General features: G+C 37.8%; 2 protein-coding genes and 1 long non-coding RNA gene across 3 annotated transcripts in view; 2 read left to right on the forward strand and 1 right to left on the reverse strand.

Annotated features, from left to right (window-relative positions):
* The window catches only part of LOC6583062 (chromodomain-helicase-DNA-binding protein Mi-2 homolog), a 30,805-nt gene that overhangs the window by 370 nt on the left and 6,086 nt on the right, over positions 1 to 24,349 (forward strand). Inside the window, exons 2-3 of the mRNA XM_002008705.4 lie at positions 23,944 to 24,020; positions 24,081 to 24,327. Of these exons, the coding sequence (XP_002008741.2) occupies positions 23,944 to 24,020; positions 24,081 to 24,327 (324 nt within the window). The remainder of the gene's footprint in view (positions 1 to 23,943; positions 24,021 to 24,080; positions 24,328 to 24,349) is intronic.
* On the forward strand, positions 762 to 21,373 carry LOC6583061 (RNA polymerase II elongation factor Ell). The gene is made up of 6 exons (XM_032731824.2): positions 762 to 1,044; positions 14,258 to 14,394; positions 14,458 to 14,949; positions 15,048 to 15,127; positions 17,599 to 21,073; positions 21,134 to 21,373. The coding sequence occupies exons 5-6, from the start codon at positions 18,020 to 18,022 to the stop codon at positions 21,233 to 21,235; spliced, it is 3,156 nt and encodes a 1,051-aa protein (XP_032587715.1). The 5' UTR covers positions 762 to 1,044; positions 14,258 to 14,394; positions 14,458 to 14,949; positions 15,048 to 15,127; positions 17,599 to 18,019; the 3' UTR covers positions 21,236 to 21,373.
* On the reverse strand, positions 4,767 to 6,120 carry LOC122757443. Its single transcript, XR_006357475.1, has 2 exons — positions 5,283 to 6,120; positions 4,767 to 5,152 (listed from the first exon to the last, which is right to left on the reverse strand). It is a non-coding gene; the product is annotated as an uncharacterized LOC122757443 (long non-coding RNA).

A 24,349-nucleotide genomic window follows, 5' to 3' on the forward strand; every position in this document is an offset into this window, starting at 1 on the left:
ATAAAGGCATATTGTTACATATTTTTGTGAAATTTTACATATGACGCGCGATATCTTCCATTTTTTGTCTCCGTCATTCTAGACAAATTTATTATTGCATTTTGTGTGCCGTGTTTCGCAAATGCAGCTCCGATTCGATATATAGCCATCTCGCTCGCACATAAATAGTGTTGGCGAGCACAAAACATATGTTTTGCCGTCTTGTTTTGCTCGTTCTTTCTGTTCGAAATTATGGGCGCGCAATAGGAAGAAAAAGTGTTAAATAAGAAACAATATAAAAATGGCGATATATAAATATATTAGAAAAGATAAGACTTATATTTATATTAATCGGGTGATTGATATTAAATATGTTTTTGCTTTTCGTAACTAGAAATGTGTTTTATTATATGACATTGAGTCATTTTTGTCTATACCAACTGATTATTTATACACACACTTATCACTTATATTATAATATTTTCCATCCTTACAATATAATACTTAATGGTATATTGAAAAATCTTGTATTCAGTTGTAATTCTTGTTAAAGAGAGCTCTGATTGAAAAACAACCGCTCGTACAATTAAATGTGGCACTAAATAATACCAGCTATATGGGCACAAGTGTTTGCATTTATTTGCAAATTATTGGTAATTTTGATGTTAAGTGCAATATAGTTAGCTCGCTCTATACCATATAATTTCATATAGGGGAGAATATATATGTGAAAAATTCGTGTGTACACACTGCACTTGCGCGATGTCGGCAACACTCGTTCACTCTCGCAGCTCACAAACGCACTCGCAACCGCAACCAACGATAACGCCGCGTGAAGTGGGCTGCTTTGGAAATTTTACGATTCATTGTTGCTTGGACGTGGCAGCCATGACGTGATTTCTGACTTTGACTAAGAAAATTTTTTGTTAAAATTACATTTGTAAATTATAGAAAATTAACTTAAGGGGAATACGTGCATTATTAAGCCAGCAACAAGAGCTCAATTAAGTGTAAAATTAAAAGTGTGTGAAAACTATTGCAATTTATACAAAAAAAAAATATTGTGTAAGAAAAATTGAGAGAAATAATAATACATACATATTCACATACATATGCATATGCAAAATAAAATTAAAATGTGTCCAATATGGAAAATATTAAATTCATATTCTGGTTTCCGCTTCTTCCCGTTATGTCGTGTTTTACTTTGTTGATTGATTTCTCCACTTTTGGGTCTCGGTCGGATCGACGTTTAATCTATCCGTTTAAATGTGACACAGACAGTTGCCACCATTTACATTTACAGTCGCCGTTCAATATCATTAACGTAGCCGTGTATTATATTTTATTTAAGTGTATACATATGTACATACATGCAAATACATATATATATATATATTCTGTCGTCTGCTTGCTTGTGAGAGTTGATTCGCTTGTGTGCGGCAAGAGCAGCAGCTCCCTCGCAGTGTGAGGAAGCTTACGTACATACATTTGTATGTACGAAAGGTATATATATGTGTATGTGGGGTCTGTATATACGTGTGTTATGCACGCGCGCGCTCCAGCAGCACTCGTCCTCGTCGTCGTTGTCGTTGCCCTGTCTCGCTCACGCTCGTGCTCAACCACCAAAAACGTCAACCAACCGCTCTCTCAACGTCGTCGTCGTCTTGTCGCCGACGAAAATCAGCCGCTGTCGATATCGCCAACACCACCGCCGCCGTCGTCATTATTTACGCGATTTCAATTAATTTATAAATAATTATACTTCCAACAACAAACACATGAATAAATCGTCAGCAATATCAAGTTTTGTGCATGTATAACAATTGCAAAAAAATGCTTCAACTTTAAAATAACAAAAAAAAAAAAAAAAAAAAAGGCGAACATACACAGTAAGCAACAGAGGGTGGTAGAAAAGAGAACGAAATTCGATGGAATGTTGACAACAACAACAACAGAACGACGCCGGTTCGGACAAATATAAAAGAATAATAATTCAGAGTATTCTTTTCGCTCAGTAGCTGACGTTTACTATTCAAATGAATTTAGAAGAAAAACAAATGCCATCAAACGCTGTTGCATTCAGCTACGAATGCGTATGTGTAAATATGTCCTAGAGATTGTATGTGGGCAGCAATTTTCCATTTCTAAATTGGACGTGGGATGTGCGCGCACATCACTTTGTTGTTTTTGTTTATAGTTCTATCGATTAAATGGCCACCTATCGATAGTCGGTCTATGCAAAATGTTGAAATTTATGTAGGATTACTTCTAATAACAATAACAAACAGTGCAGTCGCCGTGACGTCAGTATATATATGTATGCTTGCTCTCTTTTCTCTTATTGAGTTGTCTCGCTTATTTCACAACTCGGCATTCCAACAGCTGTCTGCGCGCATTAACCTATGATATGAAAGGGGATTTTATATCGTGCAAGGCCTAATTCACGCCAAATGTAGCAAAAATAAATACAAATTAATAAAATAAAAAATAACCGACAGGTCTTTCACCAGCATCAATTTGTATGAATTTTGTGTATTTTCATTCATTATTATAATTTCTTGTTTCTCATCTGAACTGTTGGCTTTAAATAAAAAGAAAGTGCTTCTATTCTTTTTTTATTTTTATATTATATGCTTACATACGTTTTGTAAGGTTCAACTAATAGGTAAACACATTGATTTAACATTTCATAAATTACTGAAACGTCTAGAAGTAGGTGAGAGAAGGACTGACATCCGAGACAAAACATCCACGCGCCACTTACCAAAAAAGAGAGCGAAAGAAGATTGAGTGGTGGGAGCGTCTCATCGTGAGTGCAGTCTAGTTGTTTGCCGATATTGCTTAGAATATACACTGATACACATAATAATTAGGGGGAAAGAGAACAGCAAGCTCTCTCTCAGCACACAGCAAAATGTGAGTGTAAATGCAACTCCATATGCCAGGTGCCAAGTGCCAAGCGCTTTGACGCATGTAGTTGTTACTTATGTACTTTGTGCTTGCGTAGATAAGCATTCAGTGCACTTTTTGCTAAATGTTGCTGAATTAACGGAAAAAATACATACTAAATTAAAATATACAAAATGTTCGTTGATTTTATTCATATTCCGAGGTATTTATTGATTTAAAATCGAAAACAAAAGATCACGTTTAAGGTCAAACAGCCAAAGGTCATTTGGTTTTTGAATAACTTAAGATATCTTAAATTAATCCAAAGTGTAGGCATTTCGATATTCTTTTTGTTTCGCTAACCCAATTTCAAATGCATATCTCGATCACATTGCTGCACACACACGAAAGCAGCTTTTTTTCTTACCTACAGTGGCTCCAACGCCAAATCGGACAAGACTATTTATTTATTTCAATAAGTATTTTCTTTAGCAGTAAGTTAACTTTTTACCGTTTTCACATTTTTTCTCAAATCTATTATGTATTAGCCCCCTAAAACAAAAAAAAAAATTTTTAATTTCAAATGACAACATTTTTTTTATTTTAAAAAACTAACAACAAGTCCGATTTTGAGCTTCAACGCCAAATCGGACAAAAGAAAACTGCAAGAAAAAGATCCGTTATTTGGCGGAGATTTTCGTTTTTGTTTTGCTTATTGCGTTTCGTTATGTTCTCAAGCTCATAGGCGTACAGTAACACAAATTATTTTTGCGAAATGGCTCCACGTGGGAAGCAAACTGGTGTTGAGGCACGCCAAATAATATTAAAACTGCATTTTGATGGCAAAACTGTTAGAGAAATAGCAGAGCTGGTCGGAAGAAGCAAATCTACCGTCCATGATATCATAAAAAGGTTTCGGGAAGATGGAAGATTCATTAACAAAAGCCAGGAGGGAAAAAGAAAGCGATTAAACTCAAGGGAAGAGCGGTCGATTATAAGGGATATTAAGGTTGATCCCTTTAAAACCGCAAAGGAACTAAGGATGTCATTAAAAACAAACTTTGGAAAGGATGTGTGTGACAACACAGTGCGCAATACTTTGCATCGGTATGATTTGCATGGCCGAGTTGCCCAAAAAAAGCCTTATATTAGCCCTAAGAACAAAGCGTTTAGGGTAAAATTCGCGAAAGAGTACTTGCTAAAAACGGATGACTTTTGGAATCATGTTAGTTGGTTGTATATCATATTAAATACCTTTCTTTTTTTGCTAATTATCTTATTTAAAGGTGTTGTTTACTGATGAAAGTAAATTTAATTTGCATGGGTCCGATGGTAAGGTGTATGTGTGGCGTAAACCAAATACTGAGTTTGAGCCCAAGAACACAATAGGCACTGTTAAGCATGGAGGAGGTTCAGTCATGGTTTGGGGCTGTATGTCGAGTGCGGGAGTTGGCCATTTGCACTTTATTGATGGCATACTCGATAAATTTGGCTACCTTGATATTTTGAAAAAAAATGTTAAGCAGAGTGCGGAGAAATTGGGAATACTTGAAGACTTTGCTTTCTATCAAGACAACGACCCCAAGTACACTTCAATGCTAGCTAGGCTCTGGCTAATCCATAATTGTCCCAAATTGATCCAAACGCCTGCCCAGAGCCCGGATATAAACGTAATAGAAAATCTGTGGGAAATTTTGGCGAGGAAAGTTTACCAAAACCGGTATAACAATCTGGACCAATTGAAAATGGGATTACTTGCAGCTTGGAACTCCATAGAGCCAGAAATCTGCAAAAAGTTGGTCAAATCAGTTCCCAATCGCTTGCAGGCTGTTGTCGCAAACAAAGGTTTTGCAACAAAATATTAAATATTAAGTTTTTCTCTTATTTTTTATTAAAGTTTTCTTTTGTCCGATTTGGCGTTGAAGCTCAAAATCGGACTTGTTGTTAGTTTTTTAAAATAAAAAAAATGTTGTCATTTGAAATTAAAAAATTTTTTTTTTGTTTTAGGGGGCTAATACATATTAGATTTGAGAAAAAATGTGAAAACGGTAAAAAGTTAACTTACTGCTAAAGAAAATACTTATTGAAATAAATAAATAGTCTTGTCCGATTTGGCGTTGGAGCCACTGTACCTTTGTCATTTGTGTGTGGAGACACTGATTTTCTATAATTTGTATTTTCGCTCGCTGTTGCTGAGGGCCTCAACACACGCATTTACACACACACAAGCTGGTGCGTATGCATTTGTGTATGTATATACAAACAGAAAACTTGCATAAATCTGTTGAAAAAATATAAAAACTACAACAAAAATACCACCGTGGCGCCCCAACCAAAATTAAATTCAATACAAGAAGTGAAAGTATTGTATATATATACATATATGTGTGTGTGAGTGTATCGGATCTTACCTTGCTTTTGAGCATGCCAGAGAGCAAGTAGCAGCGTTGATAGTCATGCATTGTGATGCTGTCACGCTCGCACATATTGCATTTAATTATGCCAAAACAAGAAGCAGCCAACAACAAGTGGTATTATTTTCTGTCCATGTATTTGAGTGGTAAAGTTGGCATTTAAAAAGTTTACTTAAACGATCTACAATGTAAAATAAAAAGATGTTAAAACAACAAGGAACCTGCTAAGTTAATCTGAAAAATTACTAGTGGTAATTTGGTTTATTCCAAATCATTTTATTTTGTTGGAATTTCCGTCAAATATTTTATCCACACGTCCGTGTCTAGTTCAGAGAACGGCTCTCTCAACGATGCTGTGTTGTTGGGGATATTTCTCACTTGATTTTTAGTTGTATTTAACGCGAATCTGTATAGACTTGTGTGAGTGTATGTGTGCATGTAGTGTGCTTTGTGTCAGTTGCTATTGCTCTTAAATTGCTTTTGTATTGTACAAGTACACAAAAATACAGTGAGACAGACAGACGGATATTGTTGTTGCTTGTTGTGCATGCGAATGAAATCGGCAGCGTTTGACATTGATTACCGTAATACCTTGTATATGTATGTATGTACATATATTGTGTGTCTGTGCTTTGCGGTTGTTTTTTTTTATTTGTGCAACTACGCGCTGTTGTCTTTTTCACCTATTTACTGTAATTGTGTTGTTGCTCGATCACGAGCGGAGAAGGAGAAGGCCGTATCGCTTCTCGTTATATACATATGTATATATGTGTACGTGCACAGCAGCAACCATACATTTCTGTGTGTATGTACGTAAGAGTATTAAGCTACAATAGTGCTCTTTATTTTTGTTGTTTCAGTTGATTTGTCACAAATATTTATGTATGTACATATGTACACATACATACATCCATATGTGTAGCACATACAGGTCTCTCAACATGCTCTAATACTCAGTTTAACTAAATAACAATTGATATTTTGTAATGACATACGAACATTCTTCATTAATTATGTATAAATAGGGTATATTTAAACTATGATCGTTAATCGGAAATTCAAGAACTGTTATTTTAGATATTCATTGAAATTTGTAGATCTAGTTGAATATTAGTGTTAATTACATTCTTGTTAATAAACAAAAATTGGGTCAAGCAACGTAATAAGTCTCTCTCCCTGGACCTTGTTTTATCCTTAGCCCTCTGTAAGAGCAACAAAAAAGGTGAAAGTGAAGGTCATTAATGTTTGCATATGGGAATACTTATGCATTGACAGTGCAAGAGTAGAGTGCGAGTATGCCAAAAACTTCAAAATGATTATATTTTTATGTATGTATATATGGAAATAGTATACATATAATACATACTACTTATATATGTATGTGTGCCGGTGCCTCGTTCCCGTGGGCCTGTCTGCTTGACTATTTTGGTCGCCATTGTGGTTTTGCACGCTCTCACCACCTACATACCCATACTTACATACGGTTTTACGTATAATAAACGCGTTGCTCTCCCTCACAAATACACACACAAACACGCCCGCATTTTTGTTACGGGGAACTTTGTACATGTATGTCGCTGGAAACATGGTTTGTTGTTGATTTTGTTTTTAAATAGAACTTTGCTTAATTGGTTCAATAGTTTTTTAATTGGTATCATGTTCTATATAGCACAATTTTTGTATGGACTAAGACCAGCCTAGTTTATGTTTTTCAATTATTTCTCTATGTGAATAGGAAGGTGAGCATTTTTACCGTTATGGGTGTGTCAAACGCCAATTGATTGTACATTATATGTATATACACTTCATCAGTTTAAATTTCGCGATAAATTTGTTTGAGCTCGATTTTCAATACAATATACTATGTGTGCTATTTATTAATTTATTAGGACGGTATTCCAAACTGCCAGTTTGACGAGTGCTTCGAATTGTTAGGACTATGCATGAGTTTGTGTGTGCGCTTAAATGAAATATTGTGTCTGAGTTTTGATTATTGTAGTCCTTCGTTAACTTTGGCATAGTTTTATGTAGTCCACAATATTAAAATTTCCAGCTAAAAACCAACAACGAGCTTACAAGAGCTGGACTGTCGTCAACGATTGTTGTTGTTACTGTTATTTTTCGTGGTGCTCGGCCCTCGTTTTTGTAGAGCCACCCGACTTGTTACATATGGCGGTTGTTGCTGTTGTTACTGTTGCTGTTGCTGTTGCTGTTTCGCGGTTGGTTTAGTCATACACCCGTAGCTGCCTATAATGTTTATATAATTTTCGTATCTTTTTTTCCACTTGCATACCGAGGTTTCTTATTGGCTGTGTGCATTGTTGTTGTAAGTTGTTGTACATTGTTTTGGGTTGGGTTGCATTGCTTTGTTTTATTTAATTTTTCTGTGTGAAGCCCGGTATAATCGCATTTTAAGCTCACTTTTTGTAGTTTTTAATTTTCATTTTTGAAAATTAAAATTCGTATTTAGTATATTTTTAGTTCGACTAACGACTCGATTAACAACTTGTTATCCAAGATCTCTCAACTGTAAGTTTATTTAAATTTATTTTGTTATGTCTGAAGACCATTTGAGAACAGAAACATAAAAAGCAAATAATACGAAGGTCTTTAGCGTTAACGTTCTACTTTTAAAATTGTAGTACATGGTTATACAGACACAACAAATGGAAAACAATATAAAGCTCATTGAAAAACAAATATTCCCTAAAGACGAATACGAAATGAGTTATCAATAAGAATATGCTAATTATTAGCTTTTTTTTCGCTATATCGGAAAAAATAGCGTTTTGAAGATGCTTAGTCTATTAAACTTTGATCATATATAATTAACAATGTATATGTATGTATGCAAAATGCATTCTTATTTGGGACAGTAACAAACAACAAATAAATGTTTAATGGGTTTTGAAACAAAGTTGATTGTACGCTCAATTTGGCTGACCTTCAGTCATTTTAAAAGATATAGCAATAATATAATGCCGAATATAAAATGAAAAAATATTTGTATGTATGTATGTGTGCATATATATAAAATATGTATATGTATACGCAAGTATAGAGACAAGAAATTGACAACAAGCTAGCTGGCTGGGGGAATACCAGTCTCTGTGGCTCAGTTCAGTTAACGGCTGTATGTTGCTTTATTTCTGATTTTTATTTTGTTTTTGCTGTCTGTTTGGTGTCCGTTTTTAGTCCAGTTCCAAATTGCCAACGTCGTCGTCTCTGTCTCTGTCGTGGCTAGTCTTGCCTCTCGCTCTTGCTCTAATAAGAAGAAATAATCCAACTGAATCTGGGAAGACAAGTTTTTGAGAGCTTGCAGAGCTTTGAGCTTTAGTTCGCTTTGCCGCTCACTCCACTTAACAGACGCGAGAGTCGCTTCTTGCTCATTCGTTCACTTCTCTCTGACAGTAGCTATGACTTGGTTACGATTTGAGCCTTCTAGCTATTTTTATACCCTGAACCCATTTTCAATGGGAAATCAGGGTATAATGGTTTTGTTGAAATGTATGTAACAGGGAGAAGGAGGCGTGGCAGACCCCACAAAGTATATATATTCTTGATCAGGGTGACGAGCTGAGTTGATTTGGCCCTGTCCGTCTGTCTGTCCGTCTGTCCGTCTGTCCGTATGTATGAACGCGTCGATTTCAGAAGATATAAGAGCTAGAGACTTCAAATTTTTTTTAAAATGTCCGTAATTACAGCGCGCATATCAAGTTTATCATTAAAAATCGATAACTCATCCCGATATTTTTTTATCGATAAAAAACCTTATCGAAACCCAGTTATAAAATTATATCTTCTACACCTTTATTGCTAGAGTCTCCAAATTTTTAATGTATGCTTATATGCAATTTATACAATTTCGGTTTTTGTTAAAATTTACCCCCCCACCTCTAAATTCACCCCCTCACCCTCACTTTTGTAAAAAGCGTATTTCAAATACTAGAGACTTGTGCTTTGGCAATTACATGCATATTCATGTTATAATCATAATCTAAAAGTTTCATGAAGATCGTACGTCCATAAAAAAAGTTATTAAACAATTAAGTTCTCATAGTAAGCGCACACTGCAGCCCATGCGTGTTTATGCGTGGTTGCTTGTATGTGTATGTGTGTGTGTATGTGTGTGTGTGTATGGGTTTGTGTCTGTATGCATGTGTGTGTGTATGTGTGTCTTTATGCGTGTGTGTGTATGTTTACTTGTGTGTGCGTACGTGTGTGTGTGTGTGTGTGTGTGCGTGTTTCTTGTGTAAGCTGAAAGTCGCGAAAAAGTATTGAAATATCTATTGCTCCAAGGGTTCAGGGGATCTCGTAGTCGAGCAGTCTCGACTAGAGCTTTCTTACTTGTTTATTTTGTTTTGTTTTAATCTGGTTTTATTTTATTTTTTTACTTTTGGGTGTTGTTGCTGATTAGCATTCACATCTACCTAGCTGCGCCTATGTTTGTATGTGTCGAAGCGGCAGAAGATATCGATGGGCCGATCGATCGGCCAGCATTACGAAACAACAACAAATTGAACAATAATAGTAGTTTGCTGTTTTTTATATTAATTTTATTTAAGTCTTGGCTTTCAAGACAGAAAATAAAACCACTTAATTGGGAAACAAACAAGTCCATAAGCTTCGAACCAGTTGTCAACGTAATTAGTCTGCATTGACGCAAATATAGTAAATACCTTTATTATCATTTGAAAAAAATTTAGAGCCTTCAATTTATTCCGAATATACTCTTAGCAAAACTTATATTGTGAATATCAGCTGATGAATCTCATATACGATTACTGTCAATTTAGGTAACTGATAATAATATAAATATTCTTATATAGAGAGAGAAAGAAAAACAGAATATTCTGATTATATTAAATATACAAAATAAATATTAAATATTTGGTAAATTTATGAATTTAGATATTGCAAAAAATATATCTTTTTATAAACAGGTTTTTAAATTATTGTTAGCCGTTTTTAATGATTATAAAAACAACCACCTTCAAGCAATTAAAAAACTTAATATACGAAGCTTAGTTGAGCGCTCTACGTATCTCTCTCTTTTCCCGTTCCCGCTCTCTCTCTCTCTGTCTCTCTCCCTCTCTTAAGCGACAAGCACAGTTGCTCTTAAGTTTTCGGTACTTTTTTAATTAATAAGATTAGAATGTCCATTGGAAGAACTTCTTATCTTATCAAAATAAATGAAAAACTTAGTTTTGTGCCCATTCATGGTCAATGTTTTTCACTTTGATTATTTGATTATTTTTGTAAAATTTGTTGTTTTAGCAGGAAGACAAGAGGGAGAAAGCTGGGAAAACGCATTTCCGTTGTTTTTGTAAAAAAAAATTGCAAAAAATACAAAATTATGCAATGTCTATCGCGTTGTTGCCTAAATCGGTCATTGAACGTTTGTTCGACAAGTTCGAGAACGAGCCATTTGTTTTTTTTTTTTTTTTTTACTGGTGTTTTATTTTATTTTATTGCTCCGTGAGATCTTCCATATTGTGTGTTGGCTTGCGGGGGCAAATTCAGAGTCCGTTTGGGCCACAGTTCATTGTACGCCTTTGCTTTGTGTTTAAATGTACATATGTATGTGTTTTCACTTCCCTTTTTCGAGAGCGTGCTATGAAGTTTGTTCTTTGATAGGGCTTATACGATAAAAGTAAACTGTCTTAATTACCTTGGCCTTGAGCTTTGTTTGCAGTCTTGAGTAAATACATAGATTATTGTGTTCTATTTAAGACTAAATTTTTAGAATCCCAAGAAGTATATCTCGTAAATAAATGGGATTCACCTCGGGCTATAACAATGAATGATAATTTGAAACCTTTCAATTTTGATGTTTACTAACAGAATTAATCATAAATAAAGGAAAATTTGCAAGCTCTTTACGGGGAATCACATTTATAGCTCGAATTATGATTCATATTTAATTATTAATATATGTACATATGTATGTAGCAATAATATATACACAACTGTGTTGTGAAAGCTTATCGGCATTGAAATACCCTGTACATACCATAAAAATTGTGTAGTTACAAAGATGGATTGATGATTGTTTTTTTCTTTGAAATATATTTATAATAACGTGAGAGATTTGATAATTTTGAAAATTACACAGAGTTAGAAAATAATAGCCGATTACAGAGTAGCTACTCACAATCACGACTTGCAATCGTCATCATTGTGATCTCTATGTTTGTCCATTTGTTGCATTTATATAATTTAGCGACGCTCTGAAGCAAGCTCTCTCATCAGTAGGCAACATTAACGCCTTTCTCAATATTAAAATACATAAATAAAATAATTGTGTGATACTTGCTCAGTGAGTCACATTTTCTTTATAATACTGTTGTTGCTATTTCTAGACTAAAAATAGCAAGCGTTGAATAAACGAAATTCAAAATATTGCCATAACATACATATGCATATGTATATATATAGACATACAATGTATTGATGCATGTATGCATGTGTGTGTGCGTGCGTCTGGTATGTTGCCTACTGCCGCATTTGTTGTTGCTATTGAAAATGCACCGTATACAAAGTGCTCATGTTGACAATTTGGGATTCCCGTGTGGCCAATTACCGATGCAGTGGCAGAGAGAGAGAGAGAGAGAAAGAGTAAGAGAGAACAACTAGAGAGTGAGAGTGAAGCGTCACGTCGGCTGCTATTTATCTTTGTTGCGACAATTGATTATTCGTTTTACACCCAACATGCACACACACACACACGCACACATGTTTAGACAACTTTATATGTATGTAGATATGTCAAGCGCGATAGACTTGCACTTCACAGCGCGCCCTCTTTATATTGTGTAAAGCCATTTCATTTTTTGTCGCATTTCTACTCGATTTTTGAACATCTGTTCGCAGTTGGTCACAGTCTTTGTTGCTGTGCGGCATTTATAAAATATAAGGTTTATATGGTTCGCACGTATTTGAGTACATACGGTATTCCACTTATATTTGCATTTTGCTTGTGAATATACATGTATGTGTGTGGATTGCCTTTCAGAGTTGCATGCGTTTTGTAAATGCGTTTGAGTGCGATTTGTTGTGGGTTTGTCTATTTATCGATTTAACTGAATTTCGATCGGCTTGGTGAAGGTGGCAACGCCGCCGGTGCAAAGATAGCACCGACTATTGCTAGTCTTATTTTCGCTCTCCCTCTTTCTCTCTCGCGCATTTGACATTGTTATCAATCGCTTGTTGTTTTTGTTGTCGTCAAAAACAAGCGTTACACAAAGCAAAAACTGTCTGCACAGCTGTCAGCTGCTCGGGTGTGTTTGTGTGTCTGTGCACTATCATTTACGTACGTATTATTCCAGTTTTTTTTATATTTTGTGAAACGTGTGAGATTTTTCCTACCGCCCTTTTTCTCGAGCATTCCGTTGCACACGTTCTCACGTTTTTCATAGGTTTCCTCCATATAAATATAATTCTTTTTGGTGGTTGTTGCTCCTGTTCTGCTGCATGAAGCCTGCGGCCAGCTGTTGGCTGCGTGAACTCGTCCTCATCACACAAACACAAAGGCACTCACAGACACACACACACACTAAGCTTAGGCACAGGCATTGCGTCTCCTCTGTTGGCTGTCTCGTGTCGTTGTCGTCACGCGCAGTGCATTGGCCTTTCCCTCGTCAGGCAGGGCTCTCAATGCTATTTAAGCGGCGTTCCTCCTCCGAACAACGTTTTAACAAATGGCCGTCAACATCGACGTCGCCCGCTTCAAACTTGAAATTGTATTATTATTATTGTTGTTGTTTCTTCATTTTAAGTTTTGTGGGTTTTTTATTCGGCTAATTTGTTTAACGTTGACTGCAAATTTGTTGTTATTGGAACTGAGAAATACACATACACATACAGGCACTGACACTGACGCAGACACCGTCAAGCCAGGGGCAAAATTATTATATTGTTGTTTGTTTTTAAATGAACTTCAAAATGTTGCCTTGGCTCAAAACTTTTATTAGTGAGTCGCCTGTTCTGCTTTTATGGGTTTCAACAAATTTTGCGGATTGGCTGGCTGGTCGGCCAATAAATTCATCCTGTTTGACTCAACTAATACAAACATACCCAAAAACACACACACACACATTTTCCAGTGATCAAGAAGACAATATAAGCGGAACAGAGACAGACATAGTTTACCTGAAATTTATAGTTTTGTTTTGCTGACACTTGGACAGCTGCGATGAACCTGACTGTCTGATTTGCTTCCTGACTGACTGACTTGATGTAAAAGGTCCTCAAGAGAACATCAGGTGTGCTCTCAGTCTATAGTATATACAGTGAATATTTTTCACAGCGTAATATAATACATATTTCCATGCATAAGTGTATGTATGTATGTATATTTCTAAGTGTGGTATAGCTAAAATTCCTAGCAAAAAACAAATAAGAGATAAGCCCACCACATGGGCCAACTAAAAACAAAAATAAGGCACAACGACAGACACGAACCAACAAGCACACGACTAAATTACTGACAGGAACATACATAGGCACATAATACATGTACATTCAGTCATACACAAGCGCATCGGCAAAGATCTCTGCCTACGGTAAATCTACCTGAAAGCGGAAAATTTTCGTATGCAAAAATGTCAAAAGTGAACAAAAATTAACAGCACGCTGAAAATGACAATCGGGTGTCCGAACCGTGTGCTCTTGCTTGCTCTGTGCATCTGAGAGAGAGCGAGAGAGAGAGAGAGAAGACGCGCGAGAGAGTTGCTTAAGAGAGGTTTTTGTCACGTAACGGAGTGCAACGTAAACATAAAACAGCTGTGCTGTACGTAACTAAAACGTATGATCGCGTGCGCGTAACATACACAAATACAAGTGAGAAAAAAAAATGCTGACAAACATAATTCGATAACTATTACTGACGGAAGGAAGCGAAAACCCACCTGAGTTAAAAAATCTAGACCAGTGACAATTGTGAATATAATTTATTTTCCATAAAAATGTAGAGTGAAACTTAAAGCAAACGCATAGTTTTAATTAAAAGCAACAAATTAGAAATTGAGAAAAGCACAACTTCAAAAACAACTAAACAACTACTCATCAAATATAATTATCAAGCTGCAGCAACAACAATAACAACAAAGTATGTAAAAACACGTGTACGCATAAAAGAGATTTTCACTTCAACTGGTAACTATTTTTATAGAACCACCATCGAGCTGTATCAACAATATTTACAACTATAAATCCATCGTCCAATTGAAAAGCTATAAATTAAAGAAGAATAAACCACATACTTGCCTATCGATTGCCCGTCAAAGCGATATATACGCACAGTTTTCAACACTGTTCGGCTGAACAGCGAGAGCACAGCTGATTGTGCCTGCCTGTCTGGCCGTTGTGTTTTTGGTTGTGCGCGGGGCGGCAGTGAAAGGTTTTCTGCGCTTGTAGTGGCCGAGAAGTAACAGTCCAAAAATAATAAGAACAAAAACATCAACATCAACACAACGGAATTAAGAACTACACTCTGTGTGACGTGGTAGAAGCAAGGCAACAACACACATACACACAACTACAGGGCGCAGGTGTCAGTTCAGAACAGCTGTTTCAACACATCTACCGATAAAAAGCCACAGAAATCTACAAAGCACTATTAACTTTTTAATGTAAATACCATACATGAAAGCATACCTATATTGTAAGTACCTGAGTAGTTGCGACTTGTGCTTTATTTCAATTTGTTTAAATATTTTGTTTCTATATTGTTGTGACGCGTGCCCCTACGTACGCCTGTAGCTTTTCCAACAGTGGGTGAGATAAATGCACACACGTATACGTTCAACCGTAACAACAGCAACAGCAACAACAAGAACCAAGTAAGCTAAAGTTTTTAAGTTTTTGCTCAGACGTGCAACGCAAGCCGCAAGCTTTTTAAGATAGACATACCCACACAAACACAAGTATTTTTAAAAAGAAAAAAATAACATATATGTATATATTATATATATATATATATATGTGAGAAGATAAGCGATTGCTTTTCAAGAAAAACATAGACTCAACGCATTTCGTTCGCTCTCTAAGAGTGTGATTAAAAGAGAGACGCAAAGCAAAGAGCGTAGACCAATGCGAATAACGGACTGGCCAACGGCCAGCGGCAGAGTGCCAAGTGCGCACATTAAATTGCAAACTTGTTTTCAGTTTTGCTCTCCGCTTCACTTCCATAATAACTATATTACAACAACAACAACAACAACGAATGATTGTCAGCAATAGTAGCAGTAGTAGTAGTAGTAGTAGCAGTAGTAGCAGTGGCAGCCGCAGCAAGTGATACAAGGCACGTACGTATTTCAAACGAAACATCGAGATGTTGTTTGGTCGCTGATTTTCAAGACTCAACAGCGTGAGTGAGCGAACAAGCGAGCATGCGAGAGTAATAAAACGAAAGAGCGCCAAACTGAGCGCGTACACAGGAGTGCATGTATGCGTGCGTATAGTATATGTGTGTGAGAGACACGACAACGACAACGACTACTGCTGTTGATCTACTCCGTCGCGTCACACTCGTCGACGTCGCTGTCTTAGCATTGTCCACGGGGCGGTGGTGAGCGGTGTAATAATAAACGAGTGCACAGCAGCAGCAGCAGCAGCAGCAAAGCAGCAACGGCAACGGCAACCACTTGAAAGCAACTCGTTTCGATTTCATTTAGCAGATACCTTTTGTACGTTGATTAAGATACCTTGGACACACAGACACGAGCAAAATTCATGTGAAAAAGGAAATAAACTGCAATTTTACAATACATATAGTTGCAAACAAAACAAAAGACATAATGCGTGAATAGTACAATGAATTACTGAATTCCAGTGTGCCAGTAAATGGGTTGATTAAATATAACGAAGCAAAATTCCTCAGTAAAAATGTCTTGAGTAAAAGTGTTGGCGTAAAAACCCAAAATACATGCATATCTCTATATAAAAGTGTATACTCACGCACACATTAGTAAATGAAAGACAACAACGACAACAGGAACAAAATAAGTGGTAAAAAGGCATTAAATATTTAACATTATTTCGAGTGAACTCTGTGCCTACAATTTTCGACATAGATAATGGCAGTGTGTGCGTGTGCAAAGAAAGAGATATTCACACATATGTATATGCAACTAATATAGAAGTGGACAAAAAATATAATAAGCAGCAGAAGAAAAAAATATGTATATAAAAAATCAACGTACAAACACAGATGATTTTTAGCAAAAAATAAAAAAGCGAAAAGAAAAAAGATCAAGCAGCAACAACAACAACGGCAGCAGCAACAGTGAGTGCCAATCAAAACAGCAGTTGTCCCGCTTCTACACGTTGCGATCGACGAGAGCAAGAGAGCAAAGCCAACAAACCAGCGAGCGCGCACACACAACCAAAAACAGTCAAGCGACGTGTGTCCATATTGGTGTATGTGGCAGTGTATGGGTGTGTGTGTGCGTATGTGTACGAACAGCATTGATTGCTCGCTCTGCTGTCTTTGATTTTGCTTGTGGCTGCCGCCGTCACCGCCGCCTGACTTTTGAGCGCTTACACACATACGCGACTTCAACTCATACACTGACACAAGTTGAGCGAGCACCTGGCGCAGGAGTCATACTTTCAACTCAAGCGAGCAAAAGTTACAACAGCTATTCGCACGCCTTGCACGCCTCACACACCAACATGACAAATCAGCAGCAGCAGCAACAACAAGAAGAATAGCAATAACAACAACAAGAGTACAAGCATACATGCCTACCTTAACCCAATTAAAATACATACCATATTATTTAACAAAAGAAATTGTGTTATTTGCAAGTAGCACACAAAGAGAGCAGCAACAACGTGGAGTGCAAATAAATATGAAGCAGACTTGACAAAAGTTAAGAGGCAGGAGATAGAGATAGAGAGAGAGCAGGAAAAGAAGTGAGAAATGATACCTATGTGTACGGAAGTGAAATTCTCAAGCGACAGCAAAATTATTAAGAGTTGTGAATGTATTTGTATTCGTGCCTGCATTTCAAATCAAAAATTAAAAGAAAAGAAACGCAACGACAACGGCATCAGCAACAGCAGCAGAAGCAATAGCAACAACAGAAGCAAGTTTGCAGCGCAGCTCAAAACTCTCAAGAGAGCGAGCTCAGTTGCATACGCATACATGCACATGTAGCTAGTTGTACTTGTGCTAATGTGTGAGTGTGTGGTGTGTTTTCTATGCATGTAAAGCTATGCATTTAGCTTCGTTCACGTCTTAGCAACAACGTAAATTTTACTTACGATTACAACATACTAAAAAACAAAACATTATTAAATTGTACAGAAACTGAAACAGCAATCAATTGCCATTGGCCCCAGGCTTGTTCTACGTCACATTTGAGACCAGGAGTGGTGCCAGCAGCAGCAGGAGCAGCAACATTCAAAATTCTGCAACGTCTCTAATCAAAGTGCATTCGAAAAAAAAGAATTACAAACATAACACTTCCAGTTAAAGTTACTTCCATAAGTTTCTTCCTTTTAAAAAATAATTAATTGTGCAACACTGGCGCGCCAGCCAAAAACAACAAAACAAAATCAAATTTTTGCCATTCACCACGCAACGTCACAACGACTAAGCAGCCAACTTAATTAAATAAAAGTAACTAACGAGAGTAATTCAAGTAATAAGACAAAATTAGCATTAACATTGTGATCCACATCCACACATCATCAAGAAGAGCATTTTTGTGGGGGGCGGACACGTTATGAGCAATTCGATTGCATCGACAAAATGCCTGCCCAATGTCTCGTTCTCGTCCGGCAATTATGGTATGTCACAAAGCCACCGTTACACCGATGATACAAAGGAGTACATATTCCTCAAGCTTACCGACTCTGCCTACCGTGCCATCGAGGAGTATCAAAGAAATGAGAATGCCAAACGACTGGCGCCCGGCCAATGTGCCAAAATTCAATGCAATGGCAACACGGGCTTCATCCACTTCCCGCTGCCCAGCAGCGATAGCAGCAATTCTGTTAATAACGGCAGCGGGAGCGGGATGGAAGCAGGACGCAAATTTGGCTTTACCATTGACGATCTGGAGGGCACATTGGAGTGCATACAACAGCAGCAGCAGGAGCTCGATGTGCTTGGAGCATTGGCGCGACGCATGCGTATCCATGCCAACGATGATGTCTATGACACGACGCGCTCGAAAATGGCTCGAGTTGAGGAGACGGAGAAGAGTAAATGTATACGGGAGATCAAGCCAAATCAATCGGATATTGGGCGTAAGGTGAAGAAGCCGGCCTCGGCATCTTCACATCACAGTGGGAACAACAACAGCAACAACAACAGCAGTAACAGCAATAGTTTTAACAGTAACAATAGTCGTAAGTTAGTTTCATCGCCATTCAATGGTCTGACGTCATCATCAGTTGCAACAGCAGCCACAGCCGTAGCAGCAGCAGCAACATCAATCGCCTCACGCTCGCCCAATCCCAATATCTTGGGAGCCAGCGGCACAGTCAATGGCAGCCGCAGCACAGCCCTGGCCAACACATTCGCCAATGGTATCTCCCAGGGTTATGCGCTGAGCGGCAGCTCGCCGAGAGACAGCAATAGCACAACAGCAGGAACAGTTGCGGGGACAGCGCTGGGTGGATCCTTCAACAGCAATGGACGCAATAAAATGCTCAATGGCAGCGGCAGCAATTCGCGCAGTGGCAACACCAAATCGGGTGGTGCGAACGGCAACGGTGGTGGCAATGGCAACAAAATGTCCGATGTATCGCGGCGCAGCATACGTGAGCGATTAATACATTTGCTGGCATTGAAGCCGTTCAAGAAACCAGAGCTTTATGCGCGCCTCAAGAACGAGGGTATCAAGGATCGGGAGCGCAATCTAATTGGCAATATACTCACGGACATAAGCACCATGTCTCACAATACCTTCAATTTGAGGCGCCAGATGTGGAACGATGTCGATGAGAACTGGCCGTTCTTCAGCGAGCAGGAACTGCAGCAACTAAAGCGTCGAAAGCCACAGAATCTGACGCCTCCAATGAGCTCTGATGCAGGCAGCTCGACTTCCGGCCAAAGTCCAACGTCCACCCATACAGGTAGTCCGCCGCCCCTGCTCAGCATGCCCTCAAATGTGGTACCACAAATGCCCAACCATAGTGGAGGACCAGGCGGCATCATCGGTGGCAACAGCCTGAAGCGGAGCAGCATTGAGTACGATGAAATGTTCAGTACGGTGCATCCGAAAAAGCAGCGCATCAGTCACTATACAAGGGAGGCGGGACCACAATTTACATCGGCCTCCTCATCGTCCGTTGGCTGCCCCTCTGGCAACTCCTCGGGCTCATCGTATCGCAATCGAACGGCTGCGTACACGCCGCCGCAGCGACACCAGCCACAGCTGGAGGATCACAGCGACTTAACATACAGCGTGCTGGACAACATTGACGAGTTTAGGAGCATGACAGCGGCAGCTGCTGTGGAGCAACATCAGCAACGAAGCAGCAGCAGCAACAGCAACAGTAGGCGTGGCAGCGGCAGCTCATCCAAGCAAAGCACGAGCATCGGCGGCCCCATTGACAAGCGCAACTCAACGGGCAGCAACTCGAGCAGCTCCAGTGGCTACGAGACTCAGCAGGAGCGCAACAGTCGCCAGGCGTCGACAGTGCAGCAGCAGCCGGCGCACAGTCGAAAATCGTCAACAACGCCGCCCAAATTGACTGCTAGTTTTGTTCGTCAGTCGACGCCGACAGCAGCAACGCAGCAACAGCAGCAACAGCAGCAGCAGCAGCAACGGAACAGCTTCAAAAGCAGCAGCAACAACAACAATAACAATGCGCACGATGAGTACAATTCATACAACAACAACACGCATGCCGCGTCCAACAGCAAGAAGCGCACGAGTAGCAGCAACAGCAACGGGCAACGTCAGCGTAGCAGCAGCAGTAATAGTAGCAGCAACATGTATGCACAGCAACAACAACAGCAACAGTTGCCAGCGCCTGTGCAGGCGCAACAGCTCCATCATCACCAACAACAGCAGCAGCAACAACAGCAGCAGCAGCAGCCGCCTTATCAATATAATCGCGAATCTGGATCAAGTGGTGGTAGCAATCATGGAACCACTGCGAAACATCCATCGCCCACACAGCAACTGGCAGCGGCTGCGCATGCGTACGCAGCGGCAACAGCGGACGCTGATGCGAATGCCACGCCCCGTTATGACTTCAGCCAATATGCGCCCATACGCACGCTGGAGGTGCGCAGACGCTACAAGACTGAATTTGAGAGCGACTATGATGAGTACCGCAAACTGTTGACCAGCGTGGAGGATGTGCGCAATCGTTTCCAGGATCTGTCCACACGCTTGGAGGGCGCCCGGCGACGCGGTGGCGGCGACTACGATCAAATCAAGCGCCAGATTGTCAGCGAATACGAGCGGATCAACAGCGATCGCAACATCCACAATGATAAGCTTAGATTTGACTACTTGCACGCGAAGCTGGCGTACATCAAGCAGCTGGTGATGGATTACGACAAGACTTTGATTTGTCGATCGGCAGCAGCCTCAGCAATGCCAGAGGCAGCAGCCGCACCGCCACCAACTGCAGCTGAAGTGCAGGCAGAAGCGGCAGCAGCAACAGCACGTTTGGCGGAAAGCAGCAGCATGCAACAGCAACAGCGACATCTACAACATCTACAACACCAGCAACACCAGCAACACCAGCAGCAACAGCAGCAGCATCGGCAACAGCAGCAACATCATGCAGTGGAAACGATACAGCAGCAACAGCAAGCACAGCAACATTACATCAACAACAATCACAATAACAACATTAACAACGGCAGCCACGAGAGCGATTCGGATGACAGTTCTGGCAGCTCCGATTCCAATGATGATGATGACGATGATTGCGATGATTCCAACTCCAATACTGATGATGACGAACGCTACTGATTAAATGGATAATCCAACAACAACAATCGGCAACAACATAAAGCTACTTCTTGATGAAACGATACAAAACAACAACAAAAACACCAGCGACTGCAGCTGCAGTTGCAAAACAATGTAAAAAGGCAAAAAAAGAAACTATTATAAATAAATATATATTATTATATAAATTTATGTATATGTATATATATATATATGTATATTTATATGTATAAATATATGTGTATATATATATATATAATACACACCTAATATAGTAAAAGCAACTCCATCAACAAAAAACTACAAAAAAAAAAACCTAAGCGTTCTAAAGAAATGTACTAAGAAAGTAAAAAACAAAACCAACAAAAAAATGTTAAAGTTATGTTAACAATTAAACACAAAACAACGGAAAAGAAAAGAAAAGAAAAGAAGAAAAAACAACTATATGCAAAAACGACGTAGAAAGCAAAAGAAAAAACACGCATATATTTTATGAACAAGAAATTAATTTTTTGATAAATATGAATGTAAACAATGTAATACGTTTTATATTTGTTTTTCTTTTTTTTTTTACGTTTTGTGTGTAATAATAATTTAAATATTATTTCAAGCAACTTTTTAAATATATACTTTTATATATACATATATAGACAGAGAGAGCGTATGTTTCTTCATTTTAAAACACTAGAAACCTTTTTCTTTTTTAAACTGTTTTCCTTTTATGTTTACCGACAACCATTTGTTATAAACACACATACACTTACACACGGCTTCATTATTAATTATTGTTTTTTCTGTACGATATGTATTTGAGCATATAGTTTCCTACTATCCATAAACCCATGCACTCTGATATACCAGGAACAACAGCAACAATAACAACATGATTTAAAGCTTGCACAGTGGGCCCAGAGCAATTTGCTTTTGTCTTGCACCTATGCAGCTGACACAGACACACACACACATCCACACACTTAAATATATTTTCTTGTGGTGTTGCATGCGGGCGTGCCTCTTTAACAATAGACTGAACTTTTTTAAACGGCTTGTTAATTTTTCTTAATTGTAGCAGCTTGTGTAGAAAAAATTCATTTAATTTTTAATGTTTTTTTTCTTCTGTATAACTAGTTAATTTTTTGTTATATAATATATACGTTTGTGTGTTTCCAAAATATATCATTTTTGTTTCCGTGAATTTTAATAGCGCTAATTTGTTTTTGTTTTTCTTTTTTCAAATCCGAAAAGCAAGATATTTAAACAATTATGTTTTTCGTTTGCCTTTAGACAAATTTTTGCTCAAAACAAAGAAATGTTAATACAAAATTTACTAAGCAAATGAGTTATAGACATGATTGTGCGGTTGTATTTCAGAGCTATGCGGCCACAAATAAAAAAATTCAATGAATAAAAAAGAAAAAATAAATACAAAGAAGCTGTTTCTAGTTTTAGTAAACAACTTAAAAAGCACCTTTACAGACGCTTCCTTAAAAATACTTATGTCTAAGCAAACAAAATGTCAAGTCAAATATTTTGCTTGAGAAATTATTAAAAATAATTTGCTGAAACACTCTAGCGTGTCCAAAAACAAAACAAAACAAAACACAAAGAACATTAAAAAACAAAAATCAAATTTAATCGGAAGATGCAAACACACAAAAATTTTAAGTAAAGTGAAAAGATATGAAAGGAAACAACCGACAAATTTTTTTGTTAGCTATTTCGTTGCAATATTTTTTATATACCATATTAAGGAAGTAGGGAGAGAATAAATAAAGAAGAAAACAAAACAAACGAAACGAAAAGGGAAAATCAAATGAAACAATGAGATCAAGTTGCAAAAATCATGCGTTTAAAATCGATTTCTAGCAATTACAAAATAGCAAAAATGAAAATCATATATACAATTTATATACAAATACAAAAAAAGAAACAAAAAAAAACTATATATACCTATATACAACAATGACATTTGATAAGTGAAAAGATGAGAAGATTGGGGAAACTTACTAGTTTTATACGCATAAATGCCACGCCCACACACCACACACAAAGCAAAAATTCACACACACACACACGCAAACACATATACTAATCTACTGCAATTTAAAAAACAAAAAAAAAAAAACTTATTGATAAACAAAAAATAAATAACGATTATGTAAGCCGGAAGGAGAAAAGGAGTAAAACCAGATCAAGAGACATGAGAAAATTATTATTATTATTATTAAACTTATTATTATAGTAAATTTAAGAGCAAAATCGCTGACAAAACCAGCAGAATTAAAAATCTTAAAAAAAATGAGATATTGTTATATACTAGTAATTCTTAAGGCGACAAACAAAACAACAAAAAAAGAAAACAGAAAAAAAACTTAACAAAAAAAGCAAAGAAAAATAGAGTCAAATAAAATATTGAATCGAAAAAAAAAAACCACCCGTATTTATTATTATTTTTATGAACGAGTTCTGAACTATCGAAAGCAAAAGAATTTTTATTTGTCTTTAGATGGAAGTTGATTGGAGAATTTCATTTATATTGTTGTCTGGGAACATATTTACTTTATAACTGAAATATTAGGTCACATCGTCGATTGTTTTGAAGATTCTAATTTGAACAGCTTTTCGCTTGAACATGTACCACGGTAAAACTTGCATGAGTGCTAGCGCTTATGCGATAGATTTACAAACGAAATCACTAATCGATAACATATTTTACTCACAACTTGTAGAAGAGGAAGAAGCAGTTGAGGATAATGCTCAAGTCGCAGAGCTTTCCAACGATTCCGATGCCCCACTGAAGCCCAATGTGAGTAGATCATAATCAAAATATAAATAAATATAAATATTTGAATATCCTTCTGTGCAGAATGATGAAGATGATGATTACGATCCGGAGGATAATCGCAAGAAGAAGAAGGGCAAGAAACGTAAGACCAGAAAAGGCGAGGAAAAGGGACGTAAAAAGAAGAAGCGTAAGAAGAATGAGAGCGAGGAGGACAGCGATTTTGTTCAGCACGACGAAGAGGTGGAGTATCCCAGCACCTCATCGAAACGTGGACGCAAGCGCAAGGAGGAGAAGCAAGCCCAAAAGGAGAAGGAATCTTCATCCTCGGGTGAGTTGTAATTTAATATAGC

This window comes from Drosophila mojavensis, unplaced genomic scaffold (genome assembly GCF_018153725.1).
Source record: "Drosophila mojavensis isolate 15081-1352.22 unplaced genomic scaffold, ASM1815372v1 contig_74, whole genome shotgun sequence".
In the NCBI taxonomy this organism is placed as follows: Eukaryota; Metazoa; Arthropoda; class Insecta; order Diptera; family Drosophilidae; genus Drosophila; species Drosophila mojavensis.